At 38.4% G+C, this 16,876-nt stretch overlaps 1 protein-coding gene across 3 annotated transcripts in view; it reads right to left on the reverse strand.

The window, feature by feature from the left end:
• PALLD (palladin, cytoskeletal associated protein) overlaps window positions 1-16,876 on the reverse strand; it is a 185,085-nt gene that overhangs the window by 13,021 nt on the left and 155,188 nt on the right. For 2 of the 3 annotated variants that reach the window (XM_064710701.1, XM_064710699.1), the window contains exons 12-16: window positions 11,604-11,739; window positions 9,139-9,240; window positions 8,529-8,579; window positions 7,021-7,242; window positions 1,968-2,117 (exon numbers count right to left, since the gene is read on the reverse strand). In XM_064710701.1, the coding sequence (XP_064566771.1) occupies window positions 1,968-2,117; window positions 7,021-7,242; window positions 8,529-8,579; window positions 9,139-9,240; window positions 11,604-11,739 (661 nt within the window). The remainder of the gene's footprint in view (window positions 1-1,967; window positions 2,118-7,020; window positions 7,243-8,528; window positions 8,580-9,138; window positions 9,241-11,603; window positions 11,740-16,876) is intronic. The other variant, XM_064710700.1, reaches the window with a different exon arrangement.

Genomic DNA, 16,876 nt, shown 5'->3' on the forward strand with positions numbered 1-16,876 from the left:
CCAATAGCAATGACCAAACACAGCAGCAGCCTAGCAAATATCTGCCAGTCCATCAGAGTTCTGATGGGAGCTCCCTTATATTTATGTACTTTGCTCTCTTAAGGAAAGGCTGCCAAATTTGCCTAAGTTTGTGATAGCTTTGAGATGTGGACAACTTTCCATTAGAATTGAGAAGGCTTTGCCAAAATTATTTCCACTCAGGATGACTTAAAAGAATTGGAATCCAGATCTTTGAGTGTGAAAGGCTAGTGCATTAACTCACAGCCCTTCTTTGCCTCCATTGTGCTGTTAAATGCATAGTAAAAGCAAGCAAATAGTGGAAGAGATAAGTATGTTTGCTTGGGAATTACACTGTAAAAAGGAAGATGCTTCTGGTTCTTCTCCAAAGAGGGGAAAAAAGCACAAGCACAGAATTTTATCATTTAACAAAGCTGCTTTTTCAAGCTCCAAGCTGGAACCACACAAACCCAGCTCATTTTAGTACATCCAAAAATCCACTAACAAAGTAGTGCCATCATGACCAGAACTGGTAACCTGGGTCACTGTTGTGTCATTGAATGAACATTATCCTGAACAACAAATGCTCCAAAGCAGGCTGTAAATATTCAGGGACAGAGTACACTGCCCAAACACAAAGGCAGTTTGTTCAAGTTCTCCAAGACTTTGAATCACACAGTAACACTACACAGTGAAACTCTGTGCATGCACCGAGACAACACTTAGAGGAAGATGAACAGGAGCATTTCTTACCTTAAGCATGCACATATTTTTAAACCTGTTGTGAAATTTCACAACTTAAGTGGTACCAAGTATTGGTAACAATGTCATCTATGTGTAAAAGCTCCCAGCTTGAACAATTCCATGGCCTTATGCTATTTCATTAAAATTTCTTTTATGTGCTTTACTTTTCTACAAATGTAGAAATAATAATTAAACCACCCATATTTAAGCACTGCAGTTCATAGAATCTACCCAAAAGCTGCTCTCTGTGTGTTGCCTGTGTGCACAACCCCTGGTATTCCCAAGCCCTCTGCAGTATGAGCAGGACTGACAAGCTGACAAAAATGGCAGCATCACGCTGAGTAACCTAGCAACGTGCATAACAGAGCACAACACTCCTGCTCAGATTGAACTCAGTGATCCAGTTTGTTATTCTAGTGTGATTCTGCTTGTGGGCCTAGTCTTGGCAAGATGCACTACAGAAGAAAATAATTCATTACATCCCAAAAGTTATGTTACTGCTTTGGTTTCTCACATGCAACTCTTTCCCCTCAATTTGCTGTGGTGTAGGAAAAGTAGATTGAAAAAGCTACTTCCATAGGATAAAGGATCTATAAGTTTGGCTGTGTCTAATGAACTAGTGGGCTTCTGCTGTGTACATCAATTCTTGTGTTAAATCTGCAAAGAAAAAATGGCATTGCTAAACCAGTAACACTCTGTGTTTCAGGAAAGAGCTGTTTAAGATGAACACAGGACTGTTACAGAATAGTGCTAAATTTTTTTTGCCTTACAGACTTGCAGTTTGCCTGATGTAAGCATGTTGAGGTGTGATATACTCCCACTCATTTAAAAAAATTGGCCTCAGTCAGTGAGTAGGGTGAACAAAAGAAAGGACTGGGTTACTTCTGGTAAACGGGATCTTTTTCTCCCTTTATATATATGTGCTAGCCATGCTCAGTTAGAATACTGAGATGTTATCAGCTGAAACAACTAGTGTAAGACTAATTAAAAAATGATACCCCTCCCCCTGAAACCTCAAACCATAGGAAAAAAACTACTGTTGAGTTGCTAATCTCTTGGAAATAGAAAGGTCCCACCCTACTGATGCAAGATGAAAACAGAAATCTAACTTGCATATTTTATGGTGACTTCACCATTTAATTAAATCATGCATATGTGAGATGAGATAGTTTTCTGAAGATTTATGTTCAGAAGGATGTTTGCTCTGGAGCCAAACCTTCATTTACCTGTGGGTTAGCAGCCATAATAGTGTAATTCCCATCATCATCCAGGGTGGAGGCTGCAGTATGCAGTGAGCAAGTTCCATCAGGTTCTCTTTGAATTTGGTAGTGATCACTCCGTTTAGAAATTTGCTTCCCATCTTTAAACCAATAAATCTACAGGAAAAAAAGCAAAGCACAGCTGGTAAGAGGTGAGTGCTCATTGCCATAATTTCTCATCCATAATTTCTCATTTAATAGCACTAACAAACTGCTAAAAATATCATAAATATATCAAAAACATAAATAGCACTAACTAACTGCTGAAACACTCTCTGTAGGTAGTAAAAGAAAACTGCTTTGATCAACTCCTCATTCTATGAATCACTTTCACTAACAGTTACAGGATTATCAGTGGTCCAAAGAGAAACAACGGCCTGAACGATTTCCAACAGAACGTACAGGTGCATAAGGGCTGAACAGTTCAAGAGCTGAAACTAAATGTCATTACAAAGAAGAGATTATTGATTTCAGAGATCACTAACTTTACATTTATTTTGCCTAAATCTGAAAAAGCTGCAGAAAAACCTTGAGAATGCTTTTGCTCTCTTTTCAGAAAATAAAAACATAAATAAAAAACCCAAGACAATGATAGGCTTAATTAATTCAGCGATGAATTAAATAGAAGCAATGATCTCACTGTTGAAACACCCGTTTTGTCTCATATCCATTACGCTGAGTGGACTGGACCAAAGTGCCAGAGGGGACAGAGCTGCTCAGCTGGCAGTGAGCAGCTCAGTGTAGTGACATGATTGAACCTAACAATGCCACCCCGGTGTGACAGGCCAGCTACGCAAGTGGACAGCTTTGCAAAGTCATAGGAAATACTTCAAAGCAAAGCAGCACGTGGACATCCCTTAATAACTGCATGCCAGCACAGCTCCAAGCTGCACAGAACACTTACACTGGCTATCAAACAGAGGGCTTTTCCAGTACTTTTGATACATAATTTTATTCTCTGGCTGACCCAAGATATACTTTCAGTGAGCCAAAAAAGTGATGTATGCAGGATAATATCCTACAGTAATCCATGAATTACACACAAAAAATGTACTTTTAGTGCCTCAAACTTGAAGGGAAAAAAAAATTGACCTAGCTTTCAGGAGATTTTTTTTTTAAACATTATAATAATAAAGTAAAATCCCAAACTGATATCTGCTGGAATCAAAAGTAAATGTTGTATGCATGAACACACACAGAGGAATATCTGAAAAATGTTATACTAGGAAGGCTGTACTCAGCTGCCCAAATCCATATTTAAGTAGAACATTATTTACTTGTTGTTTCTGAAATGTGTACACACATAACATCATTGTGTTCAGCATTTGAGACACTTGTGAAGATACCTACATCATTTTTAGGAGGCCAAGTCATTCAAAGTACAACTGTATTTGTCCTGGTCCTGCTGGGACTATTTAGCATGAGGAAAACACACATTTTGCTCAAGCTCATTCTTGAAGTGGGAATTTAGGTCTTAAGAGTGAGGAAAGGGTGCTGGCTCTCTAGTAAAAAATGAAGTGACAGAGCAATGTGCAATTCCATTCCTGATGGAGTTTAATCTGCTGGGTTCTTCATATGTGCCAATGCTTCAAAGCTTGAAATTCACTCACTTGGGGCAAAGTTAAGGGTATACTTTTGAACTTAACAAAAAAAAAACGGAGGACTTTTTGGTGTTAATCAGTGAAATTTTTCCTTTAACATTTATCACTGTGTATGATTTTTATATTAACAGGCATTATGCGTAAGTTGAAATGATTTCATTTCCTCAATAGCTGGTTATACTTGTTTCCCATTTTGTCTGTCAGCAGCCTTGCAGAGGCTCTGTGGCCTGAACAAAAGGTTTAGTCATCTTCTTGTCTGCTGACAGAGCACTTACTGGAGATGTAAGAGATATTTGATCACTTACATACACATGCTAATGGGTGCTAAAACAACATTGCTGCAAAAAATGAGTTTTAACTTGCATGCTTTACATGTGTCATAATGTTGCTTGGAAATCTACTGCATTAAGTAGTAACTATTTAATAAGAGTACACTTATCAGAAATATCAGGAGACATGCATGGAAATACACACAAATATTAACTGAACCAGCTATCCAAACATCATGTATATGTTGTCCAAAACTTATATCAACTGAGTTTAAAAGCATTGGCATCCCATATGAGCAATAAATTCTTAATATTACTTTTATCTTCCATGCAGTTAATAAGTAAAAGAGCACCACTGCAGGAGACAATGGTCCTTGCAGTGAAATATTTTCTTTCTAGGATAACTTTCCATAAATGTAGCATTAAACTACGTAAGCACTGAACACTGCATCTGGATTGCTTTTATTTGCACCAGATTTTCAGAAACCAGTGTGCAATGACTAGGAATATGATGGTATACACAGCACAAAGAGGGGTTTGATCTTGAGCAGCACAAGCATTTTTAATCACCAAGAATGATATTCAGCCATGTGAAGAGTGAGCAGTATGAGATCTATGTAACATTGGTGTTTCAATTAACCTCTTGTATGGCATTGTCCTAATTCTGAGGAGAAATAATCCCTTAAAAAGAAGTATTCCATAGTCCCTCCTGTAGCACCACAGGTTTCTCATTTCAATGAGAAAATAGTTTTACATTACACCAAAGGTTATAACAAAGAGTAGGCTCAGATTTAAAGTCATACATATGAAGACAGAATTTGCACATCAGTATTCAATTTACATGGCATGTTCAGGGGAAAAAATAATCAAGCCAATAACTCTGCTTAGAAAAATCCCTTGTAATCAATGCCAGATTTTAGAAACACTACAGTCTTTCCCAAAGCCATTCCTTGGCAGACCTGACAGAATACTTAGAAGGGAGGAGCTTCAAGTTAGTAAATTATTTCCAGCTTTTCATTTGCCAGAGTAAAAAAATTATTCACAAGCAACACTTCCAGCTTCAGCAAATGACAGCAGAAGGGCAGCCCTCAGCCATTGAGCTTTTCAAAACCGCTGTCTTGGAATGCTCTGGCAGATGAGGGGGAGAGGGCCTTGGACATTTGTGAAGCCTGGCTAACAAGCAGCCATATAACAGGATTGATATTGGTTCCATCCAAGCAACTTAACAAATTACACAAAGGATCTGCAAGTGAATGGAACAAAGGGCCAGAGTTCCAGGTGCAAGAGCAAATCCCTTCTTAATGTGCACGCTTTGACACTGCAGGGAAACAGAACATGGCTGTGAATCACAAGGCATTCTCATCAGATACTTCTCTGTAAGGCAGGCTTTAGGGGAAGTGCTAGGAATGTGGCTTCTTGGCTGTGCAATCCTTATCACCCTAGTGAGGGAAAGAAGACATCCCCTTTCATCTGTCTTAAATCAGAGAGAGAAACTACACCTTAATTGGAAACTGGAAATTAGGGAATGGTGAAGTTGACTAAGGCTGACTCATAACAGGTCATCTAGCAACTTAGTCATAAGCCTCAGGCAGAAAGAATATCTCTGCACACACTGCACTTCTGTCAGCAACAGACCCATTTGCATCCCACCCTTGTTCAGCACAACAGACTCTTACCCAGGGTCATCTCAGAAGTAAGGCTGGACATGAAAAGCTTGGTTTCAGTCAGACTGGGCTTATCTTCCCAGTCTGTGTCTGTGTCTTCAGTTTGAAGCAGGAGTGCTTTTCTGATAGAAGTATACTGATCTACCCCGCTTACTTTGCAGTGGTTCACATCATGTTGTGCTCTTGGAGCACAGACCTGGATTCCTTTCAGATGAAACTAAGCCAGAAAGTGTGCTCCAAGAACTCATCTAGTGTGCATCTGCTTCAGTCTGTGGGATGAGATTAGAGCTAGCCTGGAGTAAAACCTTCTGATGTGTGTAGGGGTGGAGATCTCATTCTAGAGATTTTCTTCTTCTGGTCGGCACTCCTTGCTGATGCAGATGTAGCCCTAGTTCTCTGTTGTTCTTCCTCTGCTACGTCATAAAGTCCTTTTTTTTTAAATTAACAGCTTGTACATTATCATATACATATATCATTGGGCATATAAAGTCACTTGCATTTCTCTCTGTTTGAAATCCTGAGTACCCATAAAACCTACAATGGATGAGAGATTTGGATGTGAGGGCTTCTGTGAAGATCTTATGTATCAGACAAGGCATCACTGATCTTGTCTAAGAAGATAAGAGCCCCTGTCCACAAGAGGTCACTGTGAGAGCTGTGAGAACTTCCCAGGGAAGACACTGGCTTTGGCAGGGGAGTTGAAGAAGCTGCTGCTGTTTGCCTGCTGCATAATCAGTCAGTTGATTGCCAAGCAATTTTTGAAATGGTTGTATGCAACCTATCCAAGGAGGGCATTCTTCCAGACTACTGACATTGTGCAGCTGGTACTTTTACATTTGCTACAAGGAAATGCTTCCCAAGCCCAACCCTCCCTCAGAAGTTCATCATTAAAACCTCACCATCATGTCTCATCTTGCTGTTGGGATATATGGGAGCTTATGGTATTTTATTACGCCGCCTTCTACATTCCAGTAAAACCCAGTCTTGTTAGTGTGTGTAGATGCTGAAGAATGAGAGATACCATGCTGGCTTCTGAACTAAAACCCACATATTTTTGCATTAGCATGTTACCATGCCTAAACTAATAACCCATGCCAGCAAGATGAGGTGGCTTTTGGGACTCCTATGCCAGCTCACGTGGGGCTTTCTAGCATTGCACTGCATTCTGTGCACAAATGTACCCTAAAAGGTAATTCTGAAAATGACAGAAGCTTTCCTTCCAGGTAAAATAATTGAGAAGAAGCCTCAGGAGGGAGTAACTGAGAGCAGAAGCATAACAGCAGCATTTTTTACCAGATTTTGACTGATAAACTCCAGTTGTGCCAAAAGAGATTCGGCAGTTTATGCTAGATAGAAGATTTTCTTGTCAAGCGTAAATATCTCCTGTTCCTGTAAGATACAGCCCATAGAATCCAGAGCCTGATGGTAAAGGACCAACACAGAACTCTTCAGAGAAGTTCTAGAAAGATTTACTGTTTTTTCTTACCTTTGGCTTTGGATTTCCTGCCACTTTGCATGTAAATGTGACTGGCATTCCCTCAAAGATTTTGTAGTGCTTCAGCTTTATCTCAAAATAGGGTGACATACTGTTATCAATAGGTTCATCTCCATGTTGCACTTCATCATCTGATTCTTCCACAGGAGATCTCTCCAGCCTGTATTCAATTTCACTGATCAGCCTTTGCTCAAAGCTGGAGACTTTATATTCCTGTCAAATGAGAGGCAGATATTAGTGTCCAGCTTCAACACATTGCTCAGGAAGATATGTTCTTAGTATTTGGATTTCTTTATTTTACCAATCTTTAACAAGCCATTAAGTTTTTACATATAAAAGGAAACTGTATCTTGTTGAAGAAAAACACTATAATCCATGTCTCCAATAGCTTCCCTATGAAACAATCGAGACATCTGGTATGAGGCAAAAACTGTATTTCATGTTGTCTTAAGGTCTAATTTATAAGGGGAAAGAAAGTCATTGGTTGCTTTCTTTCCATTAAAAAAAATCCTATAAGAATACAAGTATTCTGGGGCAGTTCATAAAGACAAAAGGAACACACTAATATTTCCTTGAGGGTACAGACAGATTTAGGGTGGGTTTTGTTTCCAGATGGCTAGAAGACCATATGGTTCACATCTGCTATTTGCATAGAACTCTACCAGAGGCTGAACCAGAAGGATAAAATTATTTTGTTTACAGTTGCATGTAAAAATTAGGACAAAAATAAGAGAAAATTGCAACAGTGGCAGTCCATGATAGTTGTTTCCCTTTACTCCTGTTGCTATGATTCCCTTTGTGTGGGATCCTCCCTTAGAAACAAAATTTACTGTAATTGTATTGAAGATATAGCAAGAAGAGCAGAAAGGTTCATCGAGTGACTTGTTGAATTTGTTATAATTTACTGATGTACACTGTTATTTGCTTTCTTGAACTGTTACTTTGCAGAATTCCTGCTTGGAATCAGCAGAAATTCAGACACTTTTTCAAATTGCTTTTGGCCATTGTCTCTGACTCTTGTATTTAAGAACATGCATCTCATGCAAAGTATCCTTTCACACCCCCATCCCCTAGTCTGAGAATGACATGACATGCTTCTGCCATTGGTTACAGAACTAATCATAACCCTCGATAGATACAACAAATGGAAGAGCAGAGGAATACCTTGTAAGCTGCAGATAGTTTTAAAATTTCTTTGTTTCCTGAAGTGCACCATAAAAGTAAACCATGAAGTATATGACAGTTAGTATCATGTCAGTGTATGTTATTGTTACAGCACAAAGATAGTGGAGCACACGATGATTGCTGTTAAACTGTCTGCACTCACACAGGCTTCCAGAACAACTTGAACATCTTCATAAATGGAGTGCAGTCCAATTCTCCACAGTTATTAATGCTAGAAGACCTCTTGTTATTAACCAAGAACAGCAGAATGGAAAGGGGACAGAAAGAAAAACAGACAAAAAAAAAACAAGACAGAAAAAGGTGAAAATGATAACCTTTTGAATATCCATGGGACTCACTACAGAAGCACCAACAGAGCGAGCTTCCTGCAAGGGTAGAAGAAAAGATCAAGAGGAGAAAGAAGACCAAGAGATATCTATGACAGTTCCTCAGTTTTTATCAGGAGAATGTGCTTTGTGCAGCACCATAAGCAAACGAATGCTACACATTTCTGAATAGCAGCCCTGGCATCTGAACAATGGAGAATGTGTACCTGGCCTTTCAAGCAGACTTTCTGTTGTGGTTTTGATCTGCACCCAAAAAGTGCCTCTTACACAAATAAAGAGAAGATGGTTTCAAGATAGGAGATGCCTTTCTGCCTTCAGAGACTTAAAGGTCAGGACAGAAGAGGATAAACAGAACAGTTTAAAGCAGAAAGCAGATATTCGAGAAGTCTCAGCCTTATGGAAAAACTGAGCAATGGACATGTGATCCTCCAGGTTATTTCACTAACAGATAACATATAGCTTCTGTAATCAATAACTCTCCTATCCTGTATATATTTAGTGTCTTATGTAGGATTTTATTTTAATGACAATCATAGTCAGCAAAAAAGAAAAGCTGAAAGGCATTTTTTTCCTGTGAAATTGTAGAGTTATGTGGCACCTGTATTGCAGGATCTTCTTCTGGTTCCTGTATGTTGAAGACAGTTGCAGCGCTGTCTGCTCCCAGCAATCGACGAGCCATTTTTTCCTCGTATGTTAATCTCTGAACAAAAAATAAAAAGGACATGAGGGGGAAGAAGAAGAAAGAAAAAAAATAGTATTTCTCCAACGACAAAGCAGTACACAGTAAGCAATGCTTAAAGTAATGTTGATAAAAGAGAGCAGCAATATGTTTCTAACAGAAATTTTCTACCACAGATTGCAATGCATTTTTTTAGTATTACAAGTGGCTCTTTTGGCTTAAGCAACCCTTACACTGACTCTGCCATTTGTTTCCATCCTCATGCCAGGAACTTGGGTAGGAATGAGCAATAGGAACTGCTTAAATCATGGCCATCAGAAGAGGGCATATCAAATCATCCCAAATCTTATCCAAGTCATTCTGCTCAGTTTTCACATTAGAACCACAAGGCAGAAAACACTGCCACAAAATGATAAGGAGATTCTACTCTACTTGAATATTTTGTCCAAAATACAGAAAAATGTATTCTTCAAGATTTTAAAATTTCTATTTCTTCTTACTCTTTCAGAAATTTAGAAGACAGCTTATAAAAGACAATTTACACTGAGAAAACAAATTAAAGGCAAATCTTAATGCATAAGCCAATCATTTCATTATTAGTTTTCTTCCTGCATTTACAAATGTATTTCAGACACTTTCTTACAAATCAACATTGCAAAAAAATGCAAGTTTGTGGAAGACAAATCAATTTCATGGTGAAACACCTAATTGAAGGAGAAAAATGAAAACTGAATGAAGAATGGAAATTGTAAATATTTAGAAGCATACTGCATGTACGCTTAAAAAAAAAACTCATGTAATTTATTCTTGTCTTAATGTCATATTGCAGCTAAACCAGCAGGCTGAAACTCGTGACAACTAGGTAGCAGTGTTGCCTCGGCTACAAGCATCTAAGGAAATCATGAACTTTTCTTCACTTATATTTCTTCTGCAGTCACTCCAAGAGCCCACTTTCATGATTACACATACAGAATTTACCCAAGACAGGAATCTGCAAGGCAAAAGCCACAAGGCAAGCACTAAAACAGAGTTTATATAGTTCAAGCTCCCACATCATCTGATCACAGTTGGTCTTTTTTTTTTTTAATACCTTGGGCCATGTGGGCATTCTCAGGACATTCCATTCATTTGTCCAGGCCAAACATCTCCCTCACTTTCCAAAATAGGCATTGACAGTCATTCTCAGCCCACTTCCTTGGAAAAAACAGGAACTAATACACTATGGCAGTGATTTTGCTTAACTGCTACAGAAAACTGCCAAATGCTGCACAGCCAATGGAGAAAGGTAACAGAAGCAGCAGGCACTCTTAACATTCTCCCTACTTCACTCCATTGACCTTATTAAGAACCAAAATCGAGCAATGTTGATAGACAGTCTGACTCAATGGGCTTGCTTGAACTACACCACCAGAGTTCACAGCTCAGACCTAGAAGCAAACTTAGTAAAATTCTGGCCATTATTCTGAGAAATGTAAAATTCCACTTCCTTTCAAAGTGACACAAAGGCATCCCAAGGTACTCAGATTTTTTAAAAAATATTTTATTGACAAAAGAGGGGTGACAGTTTACATTTTAAAAATTACTTTCCTCTTAAAAGAAATTCCTGCTTCAAAGATAGTGTCTTAATAACTGTAAAAACTTCTTAGGAAAGTTGCTTCTCATCAACTCTGAGCAGGAAGAATTTGGTATTTTATCTTTCATGTGTGTCTTAAGGGTATAAAAAGGAACAGAGCTCTTTGTGGCTGTGCATTTCCATTACTTGGTATGCTCATTTTACCTCATTTCTTGAATCCTCAAGCAGGTCATTAACCCTTGAGTCGGCAAGTTAGTACTATTGGCTATTTCTGTTCTACTGGTTACAATTCTATCAGTCAAAAGAAGCCCCCCCAGCTGCAGAACCTAATGATGCCTGATTCCTACTGGGTTGTTTTCCATGATGAACTGCCTTGTATCTCCTCTGATGTCCAGTTACCACCTACTGCTTCCCCCATCATCCAGTGGCTGGGCACAAGGTAGAATGAGCCTGGACTGAATCAGAGCTGTGCATGTTCGTCCACTCAGTAATGAACAGTCGAAAGCAAATGGTCCTTGGGGCTCAAAGAGTCATGGAGGTACAGACTGTGCAGGCTTCTTATGCAAATTCACCATTTTGGTGACCTCCATTGCTTTGTTAAGTCCAAGTAAAGTTGTCAAATAGGAGAAGGAATGATAGAACAAAATGTATAATTCCTTTTGGAAATGCAGTTTTGAAAGTTCAATTAAAAATTATAAATACATAAAAAGCAATCTACAACAATTATTTTATATGTAGCACAGCTGAGAAACTACCAATGGTGCCCACCCTCACTCACTCCCATTCCCCAGGGTATTTTATGTTTTTATACCGGTTGCCCGTTGTTCAAAAGGTCTTCTTTGAAGCGAAGTTTTCTCTCCAGATCCTGAATTACAGCATCCTTTGACCCTTGAATCTCTTCATCTGACGCTATCCTAGCAGTCCTGCCTGTTTTCTTGGGAAATCCTCTGCAAAACAGTACCAAAAAAAATCATGAGCTTTCCTGAAGTAATTTGTACTTAGGAATGTATCTGGAATCAGTGTTATTAATGAAGAAAACAACATTGTGTCTTTGAAACTAGAGGTTTGACATCTTTCTTTCTACAGTGTCCCTACTAACTCACACTACTGATTAAATGGTTAGTTTAAGGACAAAGATGCAACTATCCTTTATTTGTGCTTTAGTTGAAATAGTCCTCAGGATTGCTTGGCAATGCCTGCAAACACCATACACTCACAGATGAGTGGTGGCAACAAAGCAAAGTGAGAGGAAACATGAAAGAGAAAGCATGACTAGATAAGTGGGGATGGAAGATAAACCAGGTTCCTGTGAAGTACCAGAATAAAGATCAGGAAGACGTAAGAAAAGGCAGTTAATTATTAATTTCTTATGTTATTTATTAACTAATTCCTTGTAGCAACTTTGCAATAACTGCATAACTTCATGTTTATTCTTCATATCTCTGTGAACACATACCCATAAGGCAACACATAAATGCTGTTGCTCAAAGAAGAGCCATTCACAGCCTGGGTTACACTGGGAAAAAGAAAAGTCATCCTTGTGAAGCAGTTCTCAGCAGCAAGATTTCCCAGTGGAATTGCAACCATTTAGCAGTTCACATTCACAGAGCTAATTTATTCCTCTTACCAGCTTACAGGAAATTTTATTTTTCCGGACTGCACTAATATTAAACATTTTACAGTAATGTTATGATGGCTTTATTGCTGGAAATGCCCAACATGGGTGGTTTCTACTGGAGATCAGCTGTTCTTAACATAGTTGTAAAGAAATCAGCATTGGTATCATATTTGAAACTTGTAGCACACCCCATTTCTCCAGTGAAGTCACACAGGATTGTTTAAAACACTGATAACTGGTTCAATATTAGTTTACAGGGTCTTTGTTGAGTAAATAGGGCTTAGCCCCATTACATGTGAATGACATGGAAAACATGGAATTGAATCAGGTAAATAGACAAATTCAGATGACAGAGATAGGAAAAAAATCAAACTAGCATGTAATTGGCAAAATTATTTCCAATACCCAACTTAATAATTTAATTACCAGTGCCAAAATTCTAAACAAGAATCATACGCAGATAACACATTTTCTTGGATAATATTAAATTCTATGTTTCTATGGTTAGAGAGACTTCATTCTTCAGCAAGTGCTTTCAATGGTAATTACCAGCATTAGAAAAAAATGAAAAAATACACATATACTCTCAAAAGCCAAAAAGGAATTAAGTGAATAGATGCAGAAGACTATAGTTGTAAACATTCCTAACAAAAACATTTCATATTCCATTGTTGTAAGTAAATCCAAAATGTGAAAACAGTGAAGTTCTTGTAAAAAGGACTGCATTTTTACATTAAATCCCAGCAGAAGAGCAGACATTTGCCTAATTTCACAAACAGACATAGAACTACATCCCTTGCCCTAGAAATACTCATCTGGTAGCTGGTGACCACCAAGAAGAATAATTCCCTCAGCTTTCAGCTGAGGTCTTCTCAGTCACAATAAGAAAGCAAGTCTCCTCCACCCTGTTTTGGGGAAGAGATAGGAAAACTGTCCCATCTACAGGGAGCCAAGAGAATGTTAAGAGGAAGGAACAAGGTCTCTTCAAGAAAGAGCTGCCTCAATAACTCCAGAAATTTGGTGCAGTAAATGTAAAGGAAGAGATGGAAAGAAAATGGACAGGAGACGGTGGGGAAGAGTGGATCAGAAGGGAATGTCCCTCAGGACAGCTCAGCATCAGCTGGCAGGATGGTGCCACCTGCTTCTCCCCTTACAGTCCTTCCCTTCACCTCCCAGTCCTTAATTGCCTAGGCCAGCATTGCCATGAAACCAAATTTTATCACTTTTGAGACTACATCCCCCCCAAAAAATTAAAAAGCCCCAAACAAACAACAATGACACCACCCAAACAAAACAAAACAAACCCAACCCAAAAATGAGCCAACTTCAAGGCAGCAAATGTCAAATTTGGCTTCACCTTTGGCTTCACCTGTACCAGCTTTTAATGGAGACATGCATCCTCCCTTGAAAATTCCAAGTAATACATTAAGAAACAGCTTTCATTTCTCATTCTCACAAATTTTATACTTGACTAACAAACAGAGCTTTTCCAGAAAAAGGCCTACTTATGCTTGCTTATGCTACTCAACAGGCTGTAAAGGTGAAATGTACAGTTCACCCAAGTAAGTCACAACAGTTTATGAAAAGAAGAATGAGCTACGTGCTTGGGAGTGGATTTCATGTAAAGGATTTTCTGAAGCACTATTGATTATGTCTGAAAACAAAACCCCCTAAGCAAATACACACATTTTTCACAGGGAAATGAGTACCCAGAAAATTTAAAGTTAGTAAGTTCAACGTCCACACTAAGCACAGAAAAACATTATCAAAGTCCATTTCTAAACAGTGTAGGATAATAAGAAAATGGAAATTGAATCATGTCAAACCTCATGTTTATCTCTTTGTCAGGCTGAAGGGCATGCAGATAGGCAACAAGAAGTAGCTTTAATACATTTCAGCTTATGGCTTCTGAGTTAGCCTTCAGGAGCTGCAGTAAGTTCCCTAGTAAATCAGGGAAACAATCTGGCTAAAATTTGTATGATATGGCTGTGTAAAGCTATTCAGTCTGAATATTCAGCTATTCAGAGATAACCAGTGATTTTTTTTTTCTATCAAACTGAAATAATATAGTCCAATGAAGCATTTCAAAGAGCTCTGTATACTAAGTTGAGCGCTTAGGATAACAGCCTTATTTGGAAAAGTGAAATACAGAAACACATTTCTCAAATTGGCTGATGACACTTAATTTGCAGAGGCTGTAATTCATTTGCAGGTAACAACTGCCACTTACAATAATCTTCATCATTTGTCTAGAGGTATTCTAATGATGAAACTCAGGAAAATGTTCAAAGCATGACAGCAATGCTAAAGGAAAAATAGCATTAACATGTTAAGCATCTTTTGAGAATCTATGAGATTTAAACTTGGAAATGAACAGTATTATTTCAAAAGGAAAAGAAATATAATTCCAGGGCAGGCCAGTATAAGACATGAAACTGAGCTGTTTTCCTTTATTCCTTGCTATTAGACACTGAATCCAGTTTTACCACTGCACTTCAAGAAAAATACAGCAAACTGGAGAGTTTTAGAACAAGAAAACTACCACATGGTTTTAAAAGCATAGCTTTTGTGACAAACTATGTCACACACAGAGAGGCAAAAAATTCTTGTTTATTTAGTCAGGAAATTAGGAGAATTAAGATAGACAGGCAAATCAAATGAAATGTCAGAAATCAGACAACAGCTGATATCAGAAAATGGCATTTAATCATTCTTCATGTCCATTGAGGATGGTAAGTCACAATAACTTGAAGAAGAACAGGCCTAGCTTAGACACAAACAATGTAGAACTCTCCTTCCTCTGCCCTACAACAGTGACATTTAAACGCTGGAACAAGTTGTGTAGCAAAGCTACATAGGAATTTTATTTAAGAACAAGGTATGCAAATATGACAGCAATGACCTGGGGATCCTGGGGAACTTTTAACAGGAGAGCCAGAGTCCTTAACAACCTTCCAGGTCTCTGGTTTTGTGTTAGATGATCCCGAGCTCTGCACAGTCCATGAGGAAGTGTCACCCAAGACCTAGTCAAGGCAATTTGCCTGAAAAGTAAATGATCGTCCTTATAGTATTTAAGCAAGGAAGCAGTTGGTTTAAAAATTTAACAATAAAAGTGAGCACTGGTCAATTTCTTCAAACACCTTTGGAGAGCTTCTCTCCTCCTCTTTATTTTAAATCGGGACAAAAAACTCAAAGCAGTGCATAAGGAAACACAGCTCTTCCTGCAGATGCTCTGCTTCCACCCCCTCTTCAGAATCTCTTTCTCTAAATATCTACACTTCAAAAACTGTCCAAATAGATACATGTGTGTGTATATATATGCATGCATGCATACATACCCCTCAGCAAGTTAACTCTTAAGACATACATTCTTGGGATGAATTTCAAAATGTCTACAAAGCAATGATAACAAATAGAAGGACTTTAGTAAATCTATCTTCCAAAGCACAGATCCTTTCAGCCTGAGTAATGGTTTACATGGCAAGACAGCCTGGCAGCAAACTTTCTTCAGCTGCTTTTGCAAATATTTTCCACCATACTTACATGCCCTTATCTGGATGCATTTAGCTCTAAAGATTTGTGTCCTTGGTAACGCATGAGCTTTCTGTCTTCTCTCAGGGATAATATAAAACAAAAAAAAATCTGCCAATTCATTTATGTATTTGTATGTTCATTCTTTGCCCAAGGCAAATTTCAGATTTGCTGCATTAAGCTAGCAAGAGACAGCATATTTCAGGCTATTGACAGCATCAGTCTCGAGCACACAACCACCACCACAAATGTGCAGAGAAATGAACAGGCTCGAGAAGTAGGCTGCAACTCATATGGATTTTAAGCACCTCTGAAATACACATCACCTAAGCCAGTGGGGGCTTGGATCCAGGTGTAGATAGAAGCACAAATGTTTGAATTCTTTTGGTCAGAAAGGGTGCAATGAAATTGCCAAAACTGTCATCTTAATTCACACAGAGATTTTTGACAGCAAAGATTTTTGCAGCCTCGGCTTGGCTCCCCTTAGTTTTGAATATTTGCCCTGACATTTGTTTAGAATGAAAGCCAAACCAGCAGTACTTTTTATGTTTTAATTACACGGAGTGCATGCTGGATGCAATTCCCTCTTTTTTTATGTACCTTTTACAGTGTAAACAAGGGCAACAGGCTGGCTGTTGTTATCCTTCCAAGAACAAATTTCTGTTTGCGGCCAATATGGCTTAGTTTCACAGAAATCCAAATTAATTCTCTGGTATTGAGGTAATGAACAGTAACTGGATTTTTTTTCCTTTAAAACGAAAGCCTTCCAAAAATACAGCTAATTCCTGCTCACTTCACACATTTTTAACTTACTGTAAAAGCAAAGTTACTACAAGCACTGTAACAGGTCACAAACTTTGAAGCTGCAGCTGTATAATAAAATTGGTTTAATCTGATCTTGTCATACATGCTGTGGAGGCCAGGAGCTTCAGCTG

Source organism: Zonotrichia leucophrys, chromosome 4 (assembly GCF_028769735.1).
Source record: "Zonotrichia leucophrys gambelii isolate GWCS_2022_RI chromosome 4, RI_Zleu_2.0, whole genome shotgun sequence".
In the NCBI taxonomy this organism is placed as follows: Eukaryota; Metazoa; Chordata; class Aves; order Passeriformes; family Passerellidae; genus Zonotrichia; species Zonotrichia leucophrys.